Source organism: Staurois parvus, unplaced genomic scaffold (genome assembly GCF_062004578.1).
Source record: "Staurois parvus isolate SC_StPar_1 unplaced genomic scaffold, SC_StPar_1.0 ptg001565l, whole genome shotgun sequence".
Classification (NCBI taxonomy): Eukaryota; Metazoa; Chordata; class Amphibia; order Anura; family Ranidae; genus Staurois; species Staurois parvus.
This window is the reverse complement of record NW_028319361.1, coordinates 190,914-215,602: the sequence shown is the minus strand read 5'-3', so window position 1 is coordinate 215,602 and position 24,689 is coordinate 190,914. Positions and strand designations below refer to the sequence as shown.

The following is a 24,689-nucleotide window of genomic DNA, read 5'->3' as shown; positions in this document are numbered from 1 at the left end:
GGGATGTTTCTCAAACACAGACCAGACACAGGCCACGGTCATAAAAAGTGCAACAAGAGGTGAGAACTAATCAGACACAAATATATACACTATTTGTTCGGAGATAGCCGGAGTCTATGCGTTGTTGAGGTTGCAGTTTAGAGTGGAGAGAGCAGACAGCACCAATTTACCTGTGAAAAGCAGGGAAGCCATGATTAGACTGCTGTGTTCAACTGCTTCTTAGCACTCCAACAACAACAGCACTCTGGCAGAAAGCATGTTTCATCATGACAGACCTTCCATGCAATATTAATTACATTTCATAGAAGTCTTCCTGATAGTAAAATCAAAATCTCCATTCATGGAACACGACTGCCTCTAGTGGACAGGTACAGACTGACAACGTATCCTGACTGTCCAAACTGAAAGACAGTCAAACACTTACTATGGGGGACCCAACAGACAATGGATCCCCACAGTATTTACACGGGGGGGGGGGGGGGAAACCACACAACCACACCACACTTATTTTGCTTTCTTAAAAAAGGAGAACTTTTGCTAGCTGGAAAAAAAAAAACCCTTGCTTGCTAAAAGCACTTTTGCTGCTCACACTTTTTTCTTGGAAACACTTTCAATTACTGAAAAGGACACACTTTGCTGGCTGGAGAGACTGTTGCTTGCTAAGGAACACCACTTGTACCTGCCTGCCGTCCCATCCAGAAATCTGCAGAGCGCCATCCCTGGGAGTGGTGAGATATTGTGGCCCAAGTATCATAACTTATCCATCCCAAACTCATTAATGGAACTTTAACTGTCTCTATGGAGCTGTAGTGCTGGTACTGCGCATGGCGATGTAAACTGATCATTATTCCGGAATTGTATAAATCTTGTTGAAACATTGAGATTGGATGATGTGTAGGGAGTTGGGTGCTTATTTATCATATCGGGTTGTATTGTTTGTAGACAATAGAGTTTTTTTTCGCTTTATGGCTCTGCTGAAAACGTATGGTTTTAGGACGCACTTTAAGTGTGTTTCAGTTTGTTATATCAGAAGTAGTCTCCCACCTTCCTTCATTAGAGGAACTGCAACGAATACTGAAATAGAACATTTTACTAATCGTTAATCCAGGGTTTAGTTATTTTACTCTGCTAGTGTATACATTTAGGGCTCCATGCACACAGGGCGGGGGGGGGGGGGGGGGTAATAACGCTGGTAACGTTAGCTGTGTAAAGTCAAGTTAAAAAAAAAAAAAAAGTGCAAGTTTTTCAGCCTTTAGCAGGTTTTTTTGACCCCCTAAAAGTTTTTGTTTTTTTTTTGCTCAAAAAACACTGGTTTGTGCGTTTTTCACTGTTAGATAGTTTTTTACATTTAAAATTCTCTAGAAACACTAGTCCTGGGTTTTTTTCCAGCCAAAAACATTGCTTCCAGTCTGTGTGCATTGACACACAGGATAACATGCTGGGGAGTTTGCTGCCTGTAGAAAAGAAAAAAAAAAAAAAAAAAAAAAAAAAAAAAAAAAAAAAAAAAAAAATCGCTGTAAAAACATCCCGTGTGCAGGAGGACTAAAGATTGACCTAAATTGCAAGTTATTCCTTTGATTGTGTGTAGGGAATACGAATCCCCAGTAATTAGTATTCAAATGTAATATTTTATTTGTATATTTGGTAAGAAGTCACATTGTGGAAAAATACTCAGGAAAATGACATTGTGGGGGTGGATTTTACCAAGGGGTCTGTAGTAAAGTGATTTTGCTGTAACGGCTGGAGACCCCATAATTATATACAGGAGTCAGACTCCGCCCATTAATTGAGATTTCTCTTTTGAGGAATTTAAAGCAGGCAGTGTGGTATTTGGGACACGGTTATCATTTTAATGAGATATGTTGGGAAGTTTATATTTATTTAGCACAATTTTCGTATTTATTGCACATTGATATTGCTGAGTGTTACACAAAATCAAAAACACACCACATTACCCCAACGCATTACAAGAACTTGGAGGGGGAGGGGAGGTCTGCTGGGTGTTGTAGTGCAGGGCAGTGATTGGCAGCTGTGGAGTTCCCAAACCCCACACACACACACACACACTAGTCCATAGAGATACAGGGGTATCCATTTTCATCCAGACAAAAAAAAAAAAAAAAAAAAAACACAAAACAAAAAGGACGGACATAAGGAACACCCGTGTGAAAGAGCCCTTAGAAAAGTATTTTACCGAAAGAATAGTTCATGCTTGGAATAGACCTGCAGCAGAGGCAGTCATTACCAGGAGGAGGAATTATGATTTTACTCAAAATTAGGTCAGACTCAAACCATTTAGTCATTTTCTGTTGTCTAGATTTCTACAAAAGGAATTTTTTTAAGCAAAGACATAGGCAGAGAACCCCCCCCCCCCCACCTTGTGCAGTTACAATGCCGTGTTCCTATGTGAAACATTATTGTAAGCAGCTGCACCAACAATCCAATGAACAGTCAACAAAAATACAAAGTGCCCTGTGCTGGATCAGAACCCGACCACTAAAACATACAACCCTCTAAAAAGATACACTGCAAATACAATACATAAAATATAATAAATGCATATATAAAAAAAAAAAAAAAAAAAAAAAAAAAGGGGGAGAAAACCGGAGGAGAACACATCTTCAAGAGTATTAGTAAATCTTCCCAACCCCAAAGTGGTGCTTCTCTTGTGCAGGAACCACAAATGGGCTCCACAAAGCTGAACAAAAACAGCATCCACCCCAAATTATAACTAGACTTTAGACTAAGGGGCACATGGACGGGTTTTATAGAAAACAGAACATAGTTCCAGCACACTGACCAGCAATCCAATAACATCAAACTGTCCAACCAAATGCTTTAGATCCACAAATTTCCCCAGCAGCCTTGCCATGACCACTCTGTATAGCCCAGACTCCAGTCTATGAGCTCCTCCATGTTGGAGGATATATAACAATGGATCAATTGAGGGCGGGTGTGTCTAAAAAGGAAGAGGCTGCCTGCAAAGATACAGGGACATGGAGGAAGCCCAGCAAAGCCCAATGGCAGCTGAAGGCATCTTCAAAGTCAAACAAAAAATGTCATCCACCCCAATTTATAACTAGCTTCCAGGTGCACATGGAAGAGCTTTGCACAACACAAACTCCATTCCCCAGTGCACTCAGCAGCTTGACAGCAAAAAAACAAAACAAAACAAAACGAAAAAAAGAAAAAACACAAAAACAAATGACTTATTCCAACAATTTGCATAAAAACAGATGTTTAGTTGGACAAAATCTCCAAGTATACAGAATATCCACTTGCTGCTCACATAAATGTAAAAATCAGGTGTTTTTTTTTTTCTATAAAATGACTTAGAACCCCAAAACATTATATATTATTTCTAAGCAGAGGCCCTAGAGAGTAAAATGGTGGGTGTTGCAATTTTTTATGTCACATGGTATTTCTGCTGAAGTTTTTAAAACACATTTTTTGGGGTGGAATACACTTTAATGAATTTTAATGCACAAAACCCGATATAATAGTCAATTGTGTGGTGAAGGATGGTGTTACACCGAGTAACTAGATATCTGTCACGCTTTACAATTGTGCGCACTCATGGAATGGAGACAAACCGCAGTACTTAATAAGCTCCATAGGAAACATTATAAAAGCCTTTTCAGGTCACCAGTTTAGAGTCACACAGGAGGCTTTATGCTGGAATTATTGCTTCCTCTCTGACGATCACTGCGATCCTCTCATGTGCGGTGTGAACACTGTTTATATATGTGGGCGGGACTTCTGTATGCGTTCACCTTTGTGCACAAGCACAGGGGTGCTTTAACCCTTCCCAACTGTGCTATAGCCAAAAGATGGACCAGAATCATCCAGTTCTGGGAGGGTGTCTATAGATCTGATCACAAATCATGGTAAAGGGCCAATCACAGTGGCCTTTACCGTGTGATCAGCTGTGTCCAATTACAGCTGATCACAATGTAAACTAATTTTACTGGTTATCGGCAATCATTTCCTCACGCTCTGTCACAGTGTGAGGAGAACCAGTTACCAGCGATTTTGACAGGGGATATTTACACTGATCGTCAGTGCCTGATTATTAGTGCAGCCCAATCAGTGCTGCCTTTCAGTACCTCCTCATCAGTGCGGCCTATCAGTACCCATCAGTACCTCCTCATCAGTGCCGCCTATCAGTACCTCCTCATCAGTGCCGCCTATCAGTACCCATCAGTACCTCCTCATCAGTGCCGTCTATCAGTACCCATCAGTACCGCCTATCAGTACCTCCTCATCAGATCCACCTATCAGTACCCATCAGTACCTCCTCATCAGTGCCGCCTATCAGTACCCATCAGTACCTCCTCATCAGTGCCGCCTATCAGTACCCATCAGTACCTCCTCATCAGTGCCGCCTATCAGTACCCATCAGTACCTCCTCATCAGTGCCGCCTATCAGTACCCATCAGTACCTCCTCATCAGTGCCGCCTATCAGTACCCATCAGTACCTCCTCATCAGTGCCGTCTATCAGTACCCATCAGTACCGCCTATCAGTACCTCCTCATCAGTGCCGCCTATCAGTACCCATCAGTACCTCCTCATCAGTGCCTCCTATCAATACCCATCAGTGCAGCCTCATCAGCAAACACCAGTGTAGGAGAAAGATCACTAATTTGCAAACTGTTATAACAGAAATGAAGAAAAACATTTTTTTCAAAATGTTCGGTCTTTTTTTCATTTGTTTTGCAAAAAATAAAAACGTTGGTGATTAACTACCACCAAAAGAAAGCTGTATCTGTCTAGAAAAAAAGTTTCTTATGACTACATTGTTTCAGTGCAATTGTCATTCAAAGTGCGACAGAGCTGAGAGCTGAAAATTGGCCTGGGCAGGAAAGGGGGTGAAAGATTCTGGTATTGAAGTGGTTTGGTTATTTATTTTTTTTTTGTTCCACAAAGTTTATTGAGAAAAAGTCAAAACATATAAATGGTATAAATTGTACAATGTAATACAATGTGCCAAAGAGAAATGCGGTAAAACACAAATCGCACATGCCAAACAATAAGAAATATGCAGGCGAACAAAATAATAAAGCCCTCTCGTGTCACCTGTAACAATAATGAAGTTGAACTTGGAAAAAAAAAAAAAAAAAAAAAAAAAAGGCAAACACCAATCATAATCACCACATAGCATACAAAATATCATCAAACGAGCAGGATCATTTATTTGCACCCCCAGATATCTTTTATCGTCGAGTAGCAGAGTAGGGGGGAAGGGGATAAAGCTAAAGGTGCTGGGCTTCTGGTGCAAGGAAGAAGTAGCGAAAATATAGAAAGCTCGGTGTTATCCAGGAGGAGCAGCAAAGGTACCACTCAAAGGCAGCCAACGCATATGAAAATTACTCCATGGAATGGGAGAGGCACATGTGCAAGTGTATTCCGGGTGTGAGATTAGGTTGCCTATGGACAGCGGAATAAACATAAGTGTAGAGGAAAAAGAAAAAGGGAAAAAATGAAGTGGAGAAGATGTGAAAAACAGCAAAGACAGTAATGGCAGGTACAGGGCACAACGAGGAAGGAGTCGGGAGGAAAGAAAAAACAAAAAATGGTGAGAAGCTGGAAAGCCATAGAAGAAAAAGAAAAAAAAAAAAAAAAAAAAAAGGGGGGGGAAGGGGGGTAAGGGTCAAAGGGGAAGGAGACTAAGGGGGGGGGGGGCGGTATGGATAGACATGTCATATAGGTGGAAGCTCCAAGGACAGAGCTGGTGTGCTCGTCCCCTAGGGGATAGAGACATAAAGCAGACAATCGGGCACCAGGGAAAAGGAGTGTCTCACTACCTGATCAGTGAAAAGGATATAATAGAAAAGTGTCATCGACAGCCTAGCAAGGGTCGAGGAGTCAGTACAATACAGAGTGTAATATAAAGCCACAGGTCTGGCTCAGAGTCAGGTAGAAAGACCCATGAGGGATTGGTATTCGGGGGTCGTTCGGAAGTGGATCCAACACGACCAAGTATGGGAGAATTTAGTCGGGTTATCTTGGGAGGAAGCAATCAGCTCCTCCATCTCTGCAATTCTTCCCAGACGAGTGAACCAATCTTTTATTGAGGGGGGTTGAGTAGATCTCCAAAGCACAGGAAGACAAAGTCTAGCAGCATTAATCATATGCATTGCTAACGATCGGAAGTATAGACGTTTGGGGAGCGGTGTATGGTGGAGGAGAAATTGGGCCGGGGAGAAATCGAGAGGTAAAGTGGACACTGACGAGGTTATACGGTGGACTTCCCGCCAGAAGGGCAGGACGATAGGACAGGACCACCAAATATGGAGAAGGGACCCATCAGGTGCTCCACATCTCCAACAATTATTAGGTAGAGAAGGGTTAAAACGATGAGTTCTGGAAGGGGTAATGTACCAACGGGAAGCTAGCTTGTATCCGTTTTCTTGGGTCGATACATTCAGCGAACATTTGTGGGAGTATGTAAAAATTTGGTCCCAATCTGAGGAAGAAAAATCTATATCAAGGTCTCTCCTCCAAGCTCGGCAAGCGGGGAGCGAGTTAGGATTCCCATCACCGGTGAGAAGGAGGTACATGGATGAGATTAGATGCCGCTGGGGTTCAGCCTTAGAACAAATTGATTCAAAGGGGGTGAGAGGACGAGTCCATTTGTGGCGGTGAGCAGAGGATATGAGAAAATGCCTGATTTGAAGGTAGGCCCAAAAGGGGAAGGTACGATCTTTCATGGTGCTCGCCAAAGAGGAGTAGGATTTCAATTGGCCTTTATGAAAAAAGTGTTCGGCTTCCACCTGGTCATACGGCCAATGTTCCGACAGGAAGGCCTTGTGCATACCCGGAGGGAAGTCCGGGTTTAAGCAAAGGGAGGTTAAAGGGTTGGGGGCATCCGAGATGGAGGCCGACTTGCATGTCAAGCGGAAGATGCGCAAGGTAGGGCCAATCAGTGGATGAGTGAGAAGGGCCTGGGGGGTATGTTTCGTCAAGAGCCACGGGATCGAAGCTATAGGAGAAGGAGAGAAGGAGTTTTCGAGATGCACCCAGTCTTTGGTAGTCGAATGAATATTCCAATCTATAATTCTGCAAAGATGGCAGGCCCAATGATATTGCCTGAGGTCTGGGAGCCCAATCCCACCCCTGGATTTGGGGAGAACCAATTGGCAGAAAGATATGCGCGGACGCTTGTGGTTCCAGAGGAAGAAGGAGCACATTCTCCTACATGAAGCGAAAAAGGCGGGTGGCAATTGGATAGGTAAGGTTTGAAATAAATAGAGGAGGCGGGGGAGAATGTTCATTTTCAATATAGCAGCTTTGCCGAACCAGGAAAAGCATGGTCGATGCCATTTAGTGAGATCTTCCTGAATGGATTTAAGTGCTGGGATAAAGTTTTTTACATAAAGGTCAGAGAGGTCGCACGTAAGCTGAATGCCCAGGTAAGTGAGAGTCTCACTGTCCCATCTAAACGGGAACTGCGATCGGCAAAATGAGACTACATCAGGAGGGAGGGTGACATTGAGGGCGTATGACTTTGAATGGTTGATTCTAAGGTTCGACATGTATTGAAAAAGTGAGAAATCTTTAAGCAAATTGGGCAAGGTGTGGTTATTTATTTTTTAACACTTTTTTGTTTTCATTTTTTTAAATCACTTTTATTGCCATCACAAAGGATGAACAACATCCCTTGTGATATCATGGGTAGTGACAGGTCCTCTCTACTGAGACATACGGGGTCCATTAGACCCCAGATCTCTTCTCTGCCCTTAAAAACATCTGATCAGACCGAGATCGGTGTTATCAGAAGCTTTCACAGGCTGGTAATGGCTTGTTTACATTAAACTGAAACCAGAAATGACAAAATACTTGATTCCAGTTTCTTAGATCATAGAAATTATTGGGGATGTTCTGACCTTTGGTTATCTCTATGGTCGGCAGCCAGAACCAGCGACTTCAGTGTGGGGCTCCCTGGTGGCATGGGAGAGTCCAGGAAGGAAGCGGGGGGGACCCCCTTCAGTTGCAGGCAAAAGCAATCCAGTGACTCATTAGCCACTTGGATCACTTTTACTTTATTTCTCATCCCTGGCTTAAAAAAAAAAAAGCCATGGCGCCGGTATACCAAATTCAACCAGAGGATGTACAGGTACGGTTATTTTGAGAGAAGTGGAAATGGAAGCCAAATGTAACCCACAATCACCAGACGGAATTGACTTTTTTGGGTTTGGCAAAATTTGTGTATAGCAATGGTTCCCAACCTTAGCTGTCAAGTTCCCCAAGTAGGTCATGTTTTGGGAATTCACATTTAGATATAATAGAACAAGAGATATGCCGGAAGCACATGAAGGATCTCCAAAAAGCATCCAAACATTTTATTAAATGATCACATCACACCATAACAACATCATGGTCTCTGAGCCCTGCAAGGCCCCTTCTTCAGGCATGTGACTTTTATTTTTCATAATATTTTATTGTTCAGAATTTAAGAGATTACAAAATACAGTACAAAGAATACAAGATACAAAAAACAAATCAACAAGAAATTAAAAAAGGAAGAAAAATCAGATAACTGGGTTTACAATAAACAAGCAGTAATAAGAGAAGGGGATGTTCCCCTGAGGTTTTGCCAAACCTTCTACAATCAGAATAACTAGAATTGTGAAAGAGGACACGTAGCAATGCAGCGACCCCACTGACTACATACCAAAATACATATACAGTACTGGAGTGGGAGACGCCCTACCAAATAGACTATGCTGAGAAGGATGGACCCAACAATAGGCCACACCCTCCCACAACCATATGGGGCACGATCACCTAACATTGCTGTTTTTATGTTGTCCATCTATATTATAAGAACTAGTAATTGTATTCTTAGAAATAATTACACTAATTAACTTTAGAATGTTTTATAAAACAGGACATCAATGGGCCGGCACAGGGAACCAGAAAGAAGAAGTTGACCACCAATGACGTCCATTTTGAAAATGCCCAAACCCATTGATTCAGTGGGGTTCAGCATCCAAAATGATCCCCCAAATCGCATTCAGTAGACAGTACTGTTGCTGAATGTGACTAATTCAAGTGAATAGAGCTGTGCTGCAACTGCCTGTCCAACATAAGGCTTGCAGTTGAAATTCCCATTGAAAATACTTCAACTGTCCAAGACAACCCAAAACATTCAGGAAGCAGTATAGCCTCCTGATGCCTGTCAGCTGCCCTTGTGCTTTTCTGTGAAGAGTGATCCACTTTTCACAGAAGACGCAACTCTAAGGCCTTAAAGTCTTGCTCACCCACATCTTTATTTCCACTAACATTCTATTTTCAGGACAGATTTTCAGGGTATATCCACATCTTCAAGGTCCAACCAGAGATGAATGGTTCTACTTTCAACAGAAAATACAAAACAGCATACAATACCCCACCCACCCCTCCAGTTCTGCTTGTGTATACTGCCAACAGGAATAAAGCATGATGTAGGTTTTGTTTTGTTTACCGAATGGCTGTTGGGCCAGTGGTCATTGGGATCACAGATATGTGTACTTCCCTCTTGTCTCTTTCCTCAGGATACCCTTCATTGGTAGGTTCTTGTCTCCCCATATGGTTGTGGGGATGGCATTCCTAATGCTTACCTCATTACCTCCTCATTGAAGACTTCATGGATACGGTGTTGCTTTGGGTGTACTGTATGGGCTCATTCACACCATGTGCATTGACATATTTTTATGCACCTCTCAGGTCTCTGCATGGGTATAAACAAAACCATTACCTACTATGTGTCGTGTTCCCACCAAAATGCTAATGTCATGTGCTGATGGTGTGGTGTGAACAGGGCACACAGAAAACAATATTTTTCATTGAGCTTTTGCAAAGAACTGCATGATTGCTAGACCAAAAAGGGAGGACCTTTCCCATGAATCAGTCCTTGAAGGACCTTAATCAGAGGAAGGAATCAGAAAAAAGAAATCTCAGCCTCAGGCCACATGCCCTCAAAATTCAAAGGTGCCTTGTCAGGGGGAACCCTTAGCAAAGCACTTTATCCCTATATTAAATGAGGACAAGGGTCTCTTCCCCACAACCCTGATTGGTGGTTGTTCAGTTCTGCAGATACTTATTGGAACCTGGAAACCCCATATATAATAAGTGGTCCCCATATGCAGGCCCCCCACATGGCTGGGGATTCCCATTGACAGCAGTGGTTCCTAAAATCCTGTGACAGTGGGAAGCTGTCATATGTAGAACTTAGAAATACAGCTCCTACATATGATGCTTGGGGAAAGGTTTGGGCGTTAAAGGAAAATCCAGACTAAACCTTCATCTTAACCCTAATGGATGGGAAGATAGAGGACCTCCTTAGGATAATCTAGAAAGCAAGTTCTCCCTCTGTGGCACCAACCTTGGCAGCTGCTTGTGTGGCTCACAACATGGATGTTTGGATTGACAACTTGAATCAGCACATTGGGGGGAAAAAAATTCCCTTGTAGGAGATAGTGGATACCCCTCAGCTTGTAACCAAGTCTTATAAAACAGACACACCCATGAAGTCAGTAAGAGCCTCCACCAGATCAGATCCTTTTCCTAATTTGGCCAGAAGGGCCATCTGGCAGGGCATGCAATACACTGGTATTTGTGACTTGGTAAAGGGCGAGATCAGTGGGCACAGCTGTTGCTGGGAATGTGGCCAAACAAGGAACAGGACTAGAAGCCAACACTGATGCTGTTACTACTGAAACCATCAGACCCTCATGCTGTGATCCCAGGACACAGCCCAGACACAACCGTCATGGGACAATAAACTAAAAAATGGGCATGCCCTGCCAAATCGGGAACGGTTGGAAAGTATGAATCAGTGGAGCCCATCATTTCTCCTCCTAAGTAATAGAGTGTAAAGTTTTCAAAATAATGTTAATTTAAAAAAAAGAACAGAAAAATCTGAACACTGGAACATCAAAGAAATAGAGGTTTTCCATACATGTGGGAGTAATAGCAGCAGAAGTAGTAAAGTAGTATAAAGTGATAGTAGTATTAGTAATAGTCATATTGCTGTATAAACATAATAATACAATATTGAATAAACCAGAGGTGAAGAAGCACAAGAGCACCACCCAGTGCACAGGAGGAGTAACCACAGATTAGCAAAAGTTACTACACTATGCAGCTGGGTGGGGGGGGGGGGGGCTTGCTGATCTCAGGCTCGGTAATGTAACATCATTCCATCAATGTATCCAAGGATTCCTCAGTCCATACTGCAATAGAGTCATTAAAGTCTTCATTTATTATGACAATATTATACTTACCATATATGCCTTGTACAGAAGGATTGCAGAACACACATTCCAATACACTTGACAATGAACAAAAAAAAGTGAAAAGAAAACCAACAAAATGTAAAAACATCAATTTGTTCTAATATAGTACACATGTTTAGGGGCTTTATTTAAATCTGTCTTTTTTCTGGCTGGCCGGGCTGGACATATGATTCACATGAGTTTCCCATCCTCATCTATCCTCCAGCAGGGAACAGGTCCTGAATGCTGCTGCAGAGAACTGGGCTCATGTGATGCGGTGAGCTTGGCTCCCTGAATCATTTCCCTGTCAGCTCACAGAAGATGTTGCATAACATTGGGTGTCAAATCCTGGAAAAGACTGAATCTGGAGCAAAGACAATATGGGACAGCACTAGAGCTTGGGGAGGGTGAACATTGCTTGTTTTTGTAAACAGGCCCCCCTCCTACCACATGAAAGAATAAAACTGGAAATTAGTTTTAAGGCCATTTAAGGAGAACAATAAAATCAATGGTGAAAAGAAGTGCAATGTAATTTCTATGTAGTATAACCATGCCATTAGCTGCTCTGTGGCCCTGGAGCAGAGGGTCCCATAATTTGACCATATAATATTTTCTAAGGCAGGGGAAGCATTGGGAGACTAAAGCCAAATAGAATGAATGTGTAATTAGTGTAGGTACCATGTAAGCATACATCGGTGTTATAGCTTTAGAATGGTATATGTTTGAATAGTGAAATTGCTTTTGAGAACTGTGGTGGAAAGAAGTGGACATGTGGTCCAATTAGATCTGTGCTTCTGTGGCTCATTATATACGGTTTTCCTACGCTATGAGTTAGTATTTCTGAAATCAGCAATTACAGTAGATAAGCAAACATGTGACCAGCTACAGAAAAAGCCAGCAGTCCTAAGATTTAGACTTACCTTCCCCTAGGACATGAGACTTGTATGAGGCAGCACTTGATGAGGCTCCACAATGGACATCATGCACTCTGTTATATCACATGTATGACCGTTTTCCTGGTTAGATTCTCTGGAGGCATTTATGCTTTCCATGGCAGGTGGACATATTTTAAAATGTCCATAGCAGAACACCTCTCAGAGGCATTGAGGGCCAACAAGTCCCAGAACATCTGCCTGGCTTCAATGGAGAATTGTTGCCACTTTCCTGGTGCCAAGGATAGGTCTTTCTTCATTTGCCACCAAGCAAACTCCCGATACATGGGGTCATGACCCCCTGCTTCTTTCCAAGGAAATGAGCCGGTCATAGCTGTGTACAACAGGACTCCAAACGCCCACACGTCAATGCTCGGGTGCAGCAGCAATTGATCCCCTTCTTTTAAGCTGCACAATTCCGGAGCAGTATATGGGATGGACCAGGCCATACATGGTGCTTGAGTGCCCCGGAGCCTCGTCAGTCCAAAATCTGCTAATTTGACTTCCTTACATTCAATGTCCATGAGCAAAATGTTGTCCAGTTTAATGTCCCGATGGACCATTCCTCTGCTGTGCATAAAGTCTAAGGCACTCGCTACCTGTGGAACAAAACTCTTTACAAGATCTTCATTTAAACCAACCTGTAGGGAAAACAGAGAGAAAATTAGTCACCAGACACAAATATAACACAATGTTACCCAACATATTGAACCCACTTTACCTCTTGTATAGGGAAACAAACATACATTAGCTGAATACACAAGGAGTATGATTAAAGGAAACCTGTCAGCATCCAAAATGGTGCCATTAATGGTGCAAGATCCATCTTACTCCATTTTAAACCTTGCTTCATAACTTGAGTGATACACATACCTAAAACAACAAGCGTATGCCAACTATACATCCTACCAACTCACTGCCCTGGGAAAGGAACCTTTAAAACTCAGAAATGCTTTAAAGCAACTAAAACTAGAAATCGTGACTTTATAAATATCAGTAAAGTTTTGATACAAACTTACATTTGACTTTACTATTGAATGAAGGTTTCCAGCTGGTGCCACCTTCTGGACGAAGACATAGTCGTTGCTGGTTTGGAAAGCGATTTCATGGGTTGTGATGATATTTGGATGGCCACTGAGACTAAGAGACATTCCGTATTCCACTAGGAAGTTATCTTTTGGAGTTGTCTCTTTACTCATCAGTTTCATAGCCACCAACTCATCTGTTGAAAAGAGAGACAAAAAAAGACAATAAGTATCATAAAAACAACATTAGAGAAATGATGAAGCTTGCTAAAAACCTACTAAAGTTAGTTAAAAGTTTCTGTAAATCTAAAAGCACTGACTTATTAAGATCCATAATCATCACTCAAAAACTGGAAGCAAGGGGGGCTTGGAAAACTTAGAAACTTAAAAAATGCTGCTCAAAGCTTTGGAAATGTTCTGCAGCCGAAGCATTCTGTTGATTCTTAGATCTTGGATGTCACACTCATATCTCAGTTTAGAAGTAAAGATCCTTTAGACATCTGAGCTCTAAATAGAACTAAATCTGCAGAGGGAACCCAGAGCATTAACTAGAATATGTAAATATCAGACTTGTATATTATGGCAGACTTGCTCATTATAGTCTCCCCTCCTCTGGTGATGCAATATCTACAGTATGATCCCCCTTGTTGCACCATGCAACCGAAGAACCTTTACCTGCTAGTTACTCTTTTCCTTAGTTTATTTCCACTCATTCAGAAGCACAACTGATTCTGTAAATCATTCTCTTTACATGAATTAGGCTACAAATTTACCTGAACCCCGATGTTTGGCCAAGAGAACCTTTCCATACGATCCTGTCCCGAGCTCTTTGATGGGGTGGAAGTGGTCTGTGACTTCCATCATCGTCAGGTTTTCTGAGGTTTCGGCAATGAGCTCAAGAAGTTTCCTTGCAGTGTTCTTGGTTACTTCTACAATGCTAGAAGCCATTCTGGAATCACAACATCAAAACATACAAATTAGTTTCATTTGGCACTAATCATTAGTAAGCGGCATTAATCATCTCTCTGGATATCACCCAGTTACTGTTATTAATTGTCAGCTTCATTAGAGGTGGGGGGAGGGGTAGTATTGTAACTAAAGACAGTTATTTTACATTTTAAAGCTGATATATGCTTACAATTCTTATTAAATACATGTTGGGCTTATGTTGATGAGCTTTTATTCACAGCAAGTGGATATTGTTTTCCTATATAAGTCTATGGTAATGCAAAACCCACTTGAAGCCGATCAAATTCACCTGTCAATATACAGTATTATAAATTTTTTTAGAAGGGTCTCAAATGGACATCAAACTGATTCTATGGACACGAACCCTTACTCTGATACATACAAGTTATATGTAAGAAGTCCAATTATTTTATAGATTCCAAAGAGAGAAAGGAGTGATGTAGAATGGCACTGGGCAAAGGACCGAGAGTGCCATCATTCCAAACCAACAAATGTCTACAACAAGGTAACAACCAGGGACTTCCTAGGATGGCAGCCAGGGATATCAATTCAAAACATAGGGATACAAATTCAGAATGTATTAGTCACATCATACAAAAGTTTTTGTATTGAACATCATGTGTGAATCTTTAAACTTTTGAATGATATGACTAACATTTATGAAAATATCTTTTATAGCTGGGTGTTGACTTTCTGTCCTTAGATGCCATCCTAGGAAGTCCCTGGTTTTACTTTGCTGTAATACAGTAAATGATTTACTAAAGATATGTGACTTCCTGAGACTTCAAGTACAAATCCAACCAAAGAATTTGGACAAATATAGGACAAGGTTAGAACATCTTTTAACTTTTTATTGTCGTTTCTGACGTCCGATCTTCCCTCACTTAAAGAGCAAAACCTCTTTAAGAGGGCACAAGTGGGGGAAGAATGAAAACCTTTATTAGGTTTTGTAATTTTTTTTTGCTCCATGATATTTTTATTAAAGATTAATAACAGGTACATAAACAGAAAGAAGATTTGGTGGCTATTTCCAAAGGTGACCAACATCAATTCACAATAGGAAATATACCAGAGTCAGGTATAACTGGACAATGAAAAACCACATTCTAGCATTATATAGTAACAGGGAAATACAAGGGGTCCCTCATCATGGACCTATACTGGTCTTGCTATGCATACACCATAGATGAGTGTTTCTCAACCTTTTCTTAGTCAATGTGCCCTTTACAATTCCACACAATCTTGAGGCACCCCATGCTAAAATGTAAGAACTAAACAAATAGTTTTACGTAACGCATCACCATCCACACAAGTAGGGCCCCCAACATTAGAAGTGGTTTGTATTTCATAGCTATTGAACCTTTGCACATTGCTACCAACATGTCCCAACATTCTCCCTCACTCAGCTAAAGTGACCCCAGTGCTGATGGAGAGGGGCAAACAAGGATTCAGGTGACTGATGTCCTCCTTTTCAACCAATTACATCATCCGTTGTTAGGAATGTCAGCGGCTGGACCCCACAGTACCCAAGGTTGGAATGCTGCACAATACAAATTTGTGGTTTGTGTAACAAAAAGGCAGGACTGATCCACTTACTGTCTTGTTTACAGTTTTTGGGGCAATTCTACCAAAGGCATCGCTGAATAACCCAGAAGGCACCCCAGGGTACCTGGACACCCTGGTTGAAAAAGATTGCCATAGAATACTCTAGCCAGACTAGCAAGGCATGAAGATAAACAGAAAAAAAAAATAAAAAAATATATATATACACACACAGTATATTTGAATGTGAAGCGCAAAGTACAACAAATGATCTGAGCATGTCATAGGACAAGATAGTTAGAGCACTCAGACTCATATCTTTGTCAGGTGTTTATTGCCATGTGTGTCCCAGTATTGGGTCACTAGTGGATCTTCCCAATAAGGACCCAGGTGGTAATAAAACCCTGACAGAAGTTATAACTCATTCATAAATCAGGCAAATAAATGGGATTGGCTGGAGTTGGAATCTAGCTACAGCCATTGTACTGAGTTGCTGGTCAGAGTTGCCAACATTCTAGTCAATGTTATGTAAGCTTGTCATTGTAACAATATAGTGGAAGAGAAAATAGAACCCCACATGTACTAAATATGACAAATGGGAATAGTGGAATTTGGAACCCGATTACTATGAAAACATTTTTTTGCTGGATTGTGCTTTCAAACCAAACTGAAAATTGCCTAACAGACAATCTAGGATGACCTAAGAAGACCTGTATAATTTTACTTCTAGGATACATGAAGAAAGAAAATCTCAATGTATGTATGAGGTTGGTTATATTCTAAAAAAATGCAATCAATACACAGACCTCTAAACAAAAGAAAATAATTTATTCATACTTGTAGGGCAATAACAGGCAATTTAGATAAAAGGTAAAAAATCTAATTGAGGGAACATAAAAACGTTTGTCTATTTAACTTACTGCTAAAACAGGTTCTTATTGGAAAATTTGGAAAAGCAAAGAAAATTAGGGGGGGAACAAAGTTGCATGTACAAAAAGACAGACAGGAATGGTGAAAAAACTTTGATGGTGAATTGTTGTTTAACACACAACTACTAATCTACAATCTCTCAGACAACCTCGGATGGAACAGTTTCATTTTATTTCAAGGGAAGATGAAGAAAGAACATCGGAATGTAATGCATGAGGTTGGGTAGATTGTAAAAATAACATATTGCAGATATTCCATCAATCTATGGATCGCTCAACAAAAGGCAATCATTTAATCCTTCTTGTAGGGTAATAACAGGCAAGTGAAATAAAGATAAAATCTTCTAAATTCTGGGAACATTAAACATTTTTTATTTATTTAATCTTTTTGCTACGACATTTGTATTGCTGGGTTGTCATTGTAAAATATGATGAATGAGAAATATAGGAAAACAATGGCGTGTACAAAAAGACAGACAGGAATGGCAACATATGAAATTTGGGGAAATAAAAAATCTTTTGGTACTGAATTGTTTAGCATGCAATTGCTAATCTACAACCTACCAGACAACCTCGGATGGAACGGTTTCATTTTATTTCAAGGATACATGAAGAAAGAACATCTGAATGTAATGCATGAGGTTGGGTAGATTGTAGAAATTACATATTGCAGGATAATGTGGATATTCCATCAATCTATGGATCTCTAACCAAAGACAATCATTGAATCCCTTTTGTAGGGCAATTTAACCTTCTGCTAAGAAATCTGTATTGTTAGGCTGTCATTGTAAAATATGATGACAAAGAAAATTAGGAAAACACTTGTATGTATGAAAAAGTCAGACAGGAATGGCAAAATTACAGGAATGGCAAAATTACAGGAATGGCAAAATTATAGGAATGGCAAAATTACAGGAATGGCAAAATTTTGAACTCAGTAAAAAAAACTTGATTTTGAATTGTGTTTAACGAGCAACTGCTAATCTACCATCTAACAGACAACCTGAGGAGTAATTGTTTTTTTAACTATTTCAAGTGTACATGAAGAATGAATATCTGAATGTAAAGATTAATGAAGAATATATTTTAAAAATAAATGATCACAATATCATGTGAATATTTAATCAATATATCAATCTCTAAAATAAAAGGCCTATTTGTCTGACAATAAATAACAGGTAAGTGAAAAAATAGAGAACATTCTACATTTTTACTATTTAAATTTCTTCTAAGTACATCTCTTAATAGTAGAGAAAAATGCTATCTAAGGATAAAACTGAGGATTATAAAACTATGAAGTTCTATGACTTACTTTGGAAAATGAAGGTATAGATGGTCTCCAAGTCGGTCTTCACGGAGGAAATCTATGTGGTCTTCTGAAAAGCAATTCTGGCGGGAAGCAGTCAATGGAGGAAATGAATCACTTTTGCTACAAACAAAATGAGAGTCACTGAAAGTAAGAACTGGAGGTCTGGTATATATGTGAGGAGAAAAAGGAATTTGTTAAATGAGATTCTGATTGGCCAACGCAGAGGAGCTGCTCATTAACATATGATTGGTGACTTTGGAATGGGCTCCTGAAGGGTGGAGCAGGTAGGTCCATATGAATGGGGATTGTTTATGCTGTGCCAGTGTGATGAGGGCGGGAAATTACCCTGAAACTAATTTTTAAATGATTTAATTAACCAAGGAAACCGTTTTTAGATGAAAAGTTTTATAGAGACAATGTATAAAATGTCTTAATATTCTTTTAATAATATATTTTTATTAAATTGCTCAACATAAATTTACAAAAATGCAAAATATCACATTCACCCAATTTAACCATGAAAAGTCTATGTATAAAATATCTGTGTAAATAAATGAAATATAAACATGCATCCATATATAAATCATAAATATACAATCTAAAATCAACATAGAACTCCACCCACCTGAGACTATAAAGTGGGCAATATATATGAACTGACAAAGGCTGGAATGCTGAGCTGTGATTGGACCCTGAAAGGAAAGTTATTCTTTAAAGGTTTTAACAAAAATGTTCCATCACTAAAAGCTTCAAAAATCTTCTGCAGATTCTTACGATATATACTAATCTTTTACAAGCAGAGGATTTACATATAAAGTTTGAGACCAAAATACATTTTTCTGCTATGGGGCTTCATCACTAGTCATTTTTAGTAATGTGGAACTGCTCAGACTCAGCACTGCGCTCATACACATATATGTTCATTGGGGAGATGAAGGAACTTTCCCTGAGATGGTGAAATGTATGTCTTTATTGTCATGTCTGGTTTGTATTTGTTGTATTTTGTCTCCACAATCTACTTTACTTTAAATGTTCATTTTGAGGTCACAAAACCGAAAATAGAGAGTACTCCATTGTGACAAGTCCAGATCACATTGGGGGCCAAATTTTTTTAACTGAAAAGGTTAATAAACCCCCTGATGTTGGTAAAATCCAGATTTTCTTCTCTCCTAAGGGTAATGAAGTGTTTTTGGGGTGCCATAGTAAAGGTAAGGAGGTGGCCTCACCAGTGTGCCCCATACTTCCAGTACTTTATTGAGCAAGGCATAGGGAATCATAGACCAAATGTGGAGGAAATGCAGGAAATAAGCAGCTACTCTGCATTAGGTTGGATAGTAGAACATGCTTGATAATTACCTTCTATATTACTAGATTGCTGGATTGCCATATTCAGGAAAAGGATATTGGAAGAACGAACTGAAGCCGGTCAATTTAATAGGGATAATAGTAAACTGAAGAGGAAATGTTTTTTGCTTGTTTGATTTTATTTTTTTTTGGTTTATTTTATTATTAAAAAGGTAAAAAAAATCATGAATTGATAGATTTTTATTTTTTAAAAACTTGTTTTAGTTTATTGTGATTTGTTTTATTGAAATGCATTGTATTTGTATGAAATTACAGCTAAATGTAGCAGGGAGGATGTTTGGTAATGCACACATTTTAGCATCCTCATTTTTGGAAAAGTGGAACTTTGTAGAAAATGAATAAAGTGAATACAGATGTTGCAGATAAATTATAGCTTTATTTTTTTCTCTGTGCATTGTAAAAACTTTCTAGTGTATAAAGCTGTGTGTGGTCAGTGGACCAGAGTATGGAGTATTTTAGGGTTCTTTTAGTATACAATACAAAACATTGTTGTTGGAGGAAATGGTAGCCATTGTCATTGTCAATTGTTTCTGCTGAGTGTCTGGGTGTTCACCTCTACTATTGTTTGTTTACTGTAATTACCAAATCCCATCACCATTGCCTTCAGTTCCTCCTCTGTGTATTGTCTGTTGGGTGTAGGCTGAAACCATTCAGGGTAAATCTTATTGTTATGGTAAATTTCTGTGCTCCAACACCTTGGGTGTACTGAGTATTGTAGTCTCAGACTAATGGCTTGTCATTGTGTCATTTAGTTTTCTAGCACTTATTTTCTTCCATTTTCTCAACTTGTTAGTGGAGCTTTGAAATGTTTTAAGGTAATTACTTGGAAACTGTGGGCACCATCTGCTGGAAACGGCTGCCATATCTAGCATGGAAAGTTCTGTAACTAAAGCCGGCCATAGAAGGTTCGAATCTCGGATGGTTCAAGGCCAAAATGTAACCAATGTATAGACAGGGTGAATGTACCTAAGTTGATTGATTGGTAAAAATTGGGTATAACTAACCTGTCTGGTCTTCCATGTGATCATTGGTAGAGGCTAATATAGCCGCTAGCAGAAATCACTGTGTTCTCCCAGTGGGGATGGCTCCCCCACCCCCTATCCCCACCAAGAGAACACAATAGCTCCATGGAAGGGATTCTCCCTTCAACACTGATTGTGTTGATATGGGAATCAAGTGATTTTCTTTCCTGAAACCCGCGGTTGCAGGAAACCTTATTAACCAAATATTAGGGCATCGGAAAATGGAAAAAAAAAAAAAAAAGAGTAAATGTAAAGGGTTTTTACCTGGTATTGTTAAAGTATTATTATTGTTAAGGCCTCCCAGGAGGAAAGTCTTAAAAATTAAGAATTACAAATCTGAAGGTGACACAAAACAAAGAATTGATAGCAAAAGCGAAAACTGAGCAAAATCACACCATAGGTTTACACAAAGTGGTCCTAGCCCAACCCCAGGCGAAAAGGGAAACATTACAGATTATGCACAATGTAAACTATTTCAATTTTCAATGTTCAGGCTGCCATAGCCGAGAGGTTGGGACATATTATCACATCTGCTTCTATCTGTGCCTATGATGTAGGGAAGGGTGAGGGATGTGAGGAGTATTGGGAAGAGAAGGATACAGATCTAAAATTATCCTTTTCCAGTGGATATGGAAGAAATTGCTGACCTAAAAGGTATATTAGTGTAGATGTGGAGGCGTATAAAGCAGTCATGACTCTAGGTGTCCTCATTTGGTTTGGTCAGCTTGTAGTGACCGGGTATCTATGGATCAGTATGTGTCTGTGGTTGGCTGACCTTGTCCCCGAGTTAGTGTATGGTGGCTGGGGGCCGAACAGAAGGAACTTGTTCCATAGATACAGGGATTGTGTTTTGTTCCTGTGGTGTCTTCACGGATGGGAAGTGGTTTCTGTGAACTACATTGGTTGTGTTTTTGACCTGATCATGAATGCATTCCTTATAAATGGTCTGTATCTAACAAATTCTGTCAGGGGTATGTAAACTTATGAGCACGACCCGAATCATTCCTATGGATGAAGCCGAAATGAGTAAAGGAAATAAAATGCATGGACTGCAATTTGCCGTAAATGTGGGCCCTAGCAAAAGCCGTTTATTGCAAATTCTGAGCAGGGCCACATAATAAAAATCATTGGATGGGTCCCATGTTATGTATTTTACAGAGGGAAGAAATTAAACACCCAGTTTAACTGCTTCCTGACCGCCCTATAGAAGAATTACTGCTACAGGGCGGCACGGGTGCACATAATCACATATATATACACACATACACATGATTTTGCATTTCCAGGTAGGGGCCATGGCTGTCAATCACCAGGTCCTGGCCGGTGATTACTCGCCGGCACCCCATGATTACCGAGGATCTCCGCCGGGAAGGAGAACTGTTTTGTTTACTAACAGTTCTTCTCCCTGTCAGTTCCTGTGATTACAGTGACGCACACATGCAGCCCCATAGTAAAACACTCTCAGCGTCCTTTTTTTCCCATGAATTGAGCTTTCTTTTGGTGGTATTTGATTTTACGCACGTGCCGCCCTGTAGCGCTATTTCTACTATAGGGCGGTTGGGAATCGGTTAAACTTGCTAAGATCCTTTGCTTTGATAAATGTTATATTGTTAGTTTAGGATAACTACAAAGCAAATAATATCTAAAAATCCGATACCAGAAGATTCCTGCTTATGTCTTTTCCACCTTCTAGGATTTTGCTGAGGCCGGAAAGTCATAGAACCTGAGTACACCTTCACACACCGAACCTTCTCACCAGGAGCTCCACAGCAAAATGAAAAATGTCATTTCATATTCCAGTAGAATGGAATACTGTATATAAAGTGATCATCTATAGCCCAGCAAACGCTGATACTCCTGAACCTCAAGTCTTCCTTGTTTCTTTGTATTCATTCTCACATTCTGATTACAGTCTACAAGTGATCAGTTCAAATGCAAATTGGCAAACACAATGTTGGCTTACTTGTACAACGTATGTAAATTCCCAGGCAGCCAATCAGAATGCTTCAACTTTACAACCACCCCCCCCCCCCCCCATTTAAACTCCCATTTAAAGGTGACCTTCTCTTCCCTCTTTCACTTCTCTTCAACACCAGATCTAGGGTGACATTGGAGAATAGCTGAAGATCTCACCTGGAAATCAGTGGAGCCTGATAACAGAGGAACACTTTGCAGGATACATTGAAGAGTCATCTCAACATTTCCTAAGGTAAGTCATTATATTCATACTATTATAAGGAATGTTTTGTTACTTCCTCACTATTATAGAATGACACTTGTCAATCAATACACAAATATAACTGAGCTGTATATAGTAATGTTGTAGTTTTATATCGGCCCTCAGTTGTATGTGTTTATGAAAATCAGAATTTAATTGGAGCTTTTTCTATCAATCCTATTTTCCATCTCATTCCCTACCAGCCTGTACATATAGTTGGTACAAATGAAGACTTTAAGTCAATATTTTAGTATATGTTTTATTATGTTGTGTGTTTTTGGTTGTATTACAAGAAGGATATTTTACATATTATTTGGGGGGGTTGAGATGTTATTTGAATAAGGGCTAAAAACTGTTCTGTCTTTTCCAGATCAAAATGGCTTCTGCTTCCCCACGATGTGAAGATCCTTCTGAAAGGACTTGTCTCCTCATCATCACAAGGTCTACAGGAGATAGACTTACAGGAGAGATTCCACATCATAAAGGAACTTGGAAGTGGAGGACATGGTTCAGTGCTGCTGGTGGAGGACAAAGAAACAAGTAAGTGCCAGTTATACAGGATGTTTTAATTTTATACATCTCTCCATACCCATAACATGATTTAAATATATATGTACACAAATGCTGTGCTTAATATCAATCTAATCATGTCCTATTTACAGATCAGAAGATGGCTTTGAAGATCATGGAAAAGAAAAGAACAAATAAAAGGCAATTTCTGATAGAGTTCAGTGTGTCCTCCTACCTTTCTCCTCATCCCAACATCATCAGGAGTTTTGGCATGGCCTTCAAGACCCAAGACCACTTTGTATTTGGCCTAGAGGCGGCACCAGTTGGTGACCTGTCCTCTATAATTGTACGCAATGTAAGTCTGATTCCAGCTTATTCCGAATTTTAGCAATTTTCTGGATCATTCTATTTCAGGGTAATAACTTTTTTTTCTATATTCCAGGTTGGACTTCCAGAAGACAGTGTTAAAAGATGTGCCATGCAGATTTCCAGTGCTCTGGAATTTATTGCCGAGAAAGGACTGGTGCACATGGACATAAAATGTAAAAACATTTTGGTATTTGACCAGGAGTGTCGTTGTGTGAAAATCACTGACTTTGGCCTTACTCGTATGAAAGGAACAGTGATTAGATCTAAGTCTGGCAGCACCTCCTACAGGGCCCCTGAGATGTGTGAACTCACTGGACAGGAAGAACTGGCTGTAGATCCCACTCTGGATGTATGGAGTTTTGGAGTGCTCCTCTACTGCCTGATTACAGGAAAATTTCCATGGAAGGTGGCCATAGATAAAGACAAAAGATTCAGCAGATTTGTTGCCTGGCAAAACAATCATTGTGATGACCCCCCAGCATCATGGAACAAACTGCCCACATGTCTGCAGAGAATGCTCAGATGTCTCTTAGCTGTGGACTACAATCAGAGGAGCAAACCGACTGAAGTCTTGTGTTATATGGAGGAGAGCTGGAAATCAGATTCAACCTATTCAACAGATTGAACCTAAGTGGCATCCCTTCCAGCTAATCTACCAGATCTAATGACTCCTTCAGCCACTTCCAGTTCACTCACCAGATCTAAGGACTCTTTCAGCCATTACACAACTTGTTTAATCAACCACCTTGACAGAAGTGTTGGTTCTCACCTCCATTATCTTCTGATTTCTGGATCTCAGTTCAGGCGGTTACCAAGTCAAAGGCAGGATAATACCTTATATCCAGTAATATCGATGGATGATGAAATGTCCATCAAATGGGCACACTGCTATCTGGGTCTTTGTGGATTTCTTAGGTGAAATGATGTAAGAAATGCCCATCACCAATATGTAATATGTTTATATATGATATGTTATATGGGAATAATAGGATATTTGTGACCACATAGTGATATGACTATGCAAGTAGCTGGTTTAAAGTAAGTTTGTAAACCATATGGGACAAAATGTCTTCCTGATTCTCAAAAGAACTAACCGTCCATGACTTTATTAGTATTTCAAAGCCAAATGCTAGACATTGTAAATAAGATGGCCATTTTTGTCTTTAGGGCCTGCTGAAAGGTGGTGGCCAGACACTGTGTCTCCATTTTGTTAAAGGGCTTTACCATGATAATATGGGG

The 24,689-nt window shown here is 40.1% G+C and overlaps 2 protein-coding genes across 2 annotated transcripts; one reads left to right on the top strand and one right to left on the bottom strand.

The window, feature by feature from the left end:
- Nucleotides 1-12,299: 12,299 nt before the first annotated feature.
- On the bottom strand, nucleotides 12,300-20,111 carry LOC149435283 (serine/threonine-protein kinase SBK1-like). Its single transcript, XM_089662833.1, has 4 exons — nucleotides 20,095-20,111; nucleotides 13,991-14,124; nucleotides 13,212-13,414; nucleotides 12,300-12,833 (listed from the first exon to the last, which is right to left on the bottom strand). The coding sequence occupies exons 1-4, from the start codon at nucleotides 20,106-20,108 to the stop codon at nucleotides 12,300-12,302; spliced, it is 885 nt and encodes a 294-aa protein (XP_089518959.1). The 5' UTR covers nucleotides 20,109-20,111.
- Nucleotides 20,112-21,044: 933 nt separating this feature from the next.
- Nucleotides 21,045-24,075, top strand: LOC149435282 (serine/threonine-protein kinase SBK1-like). Its single transcript, XM_089662832.1, has 4 exons — nucleotides 21,045-21,091; nucleotides 22,942-23,111; nucleotides 23,234-23,436; nucleotides 23,524-24,075. Exons 1-4 carry the CDS (start codon nucleotides 21,045-21,047, stop codon nucleotides 24,073-24,075), a joined length of 972 nt encoding a protein of 323 aa, XP_089518958.1.
- The last annotated feature ends 614 nt before the right edge of the window (nucleotides 24,076-24,689 follow it).

Excerpts from the sequence above, each read along its gene's own strand:
- LOC149435282 (XM_089662832.1), top strand. The coding sequence starts at position 21,045 with ATGACTCTAGGTGTCCTCATTTGGTTTGGTCAGCTTGTAGTGACCGG. Across the intron at positions 21,092-22,941 it reads GGTCAGCTTGTAGTGACCGG|ATCAAAATGGCTTCTGCTTC; the intron begins GTATCTATGGAT and ends TGTCTTTTCCAG. Across the intron at positions 23,437-23,523 it reads CCTCTATAATTGTACGCAAT|GTTGGACTTCCAGAAGACAG; the intron begins GTAAGTCTGATT and ends TCTATATTCCAG.
- LOC149435283 (XM_089662833.1), bottom strand. Across the intron at positions 13,415-13,990 it reads GGCCAAACATCGGGGTTCAG|ATGAGTTGGTGGCTATGAAA; the intron begins GTAAATTTGTAG and ends TCTTTTCAACAG. Across the intron at positions 12,834-13,211 it reads ATTCAATAGTAAAGTCAAAT|GTTGGTTTAAATGAAGATCT; the intron begins GTAAGTTTGTAT and ends TTTTCCCTACAG.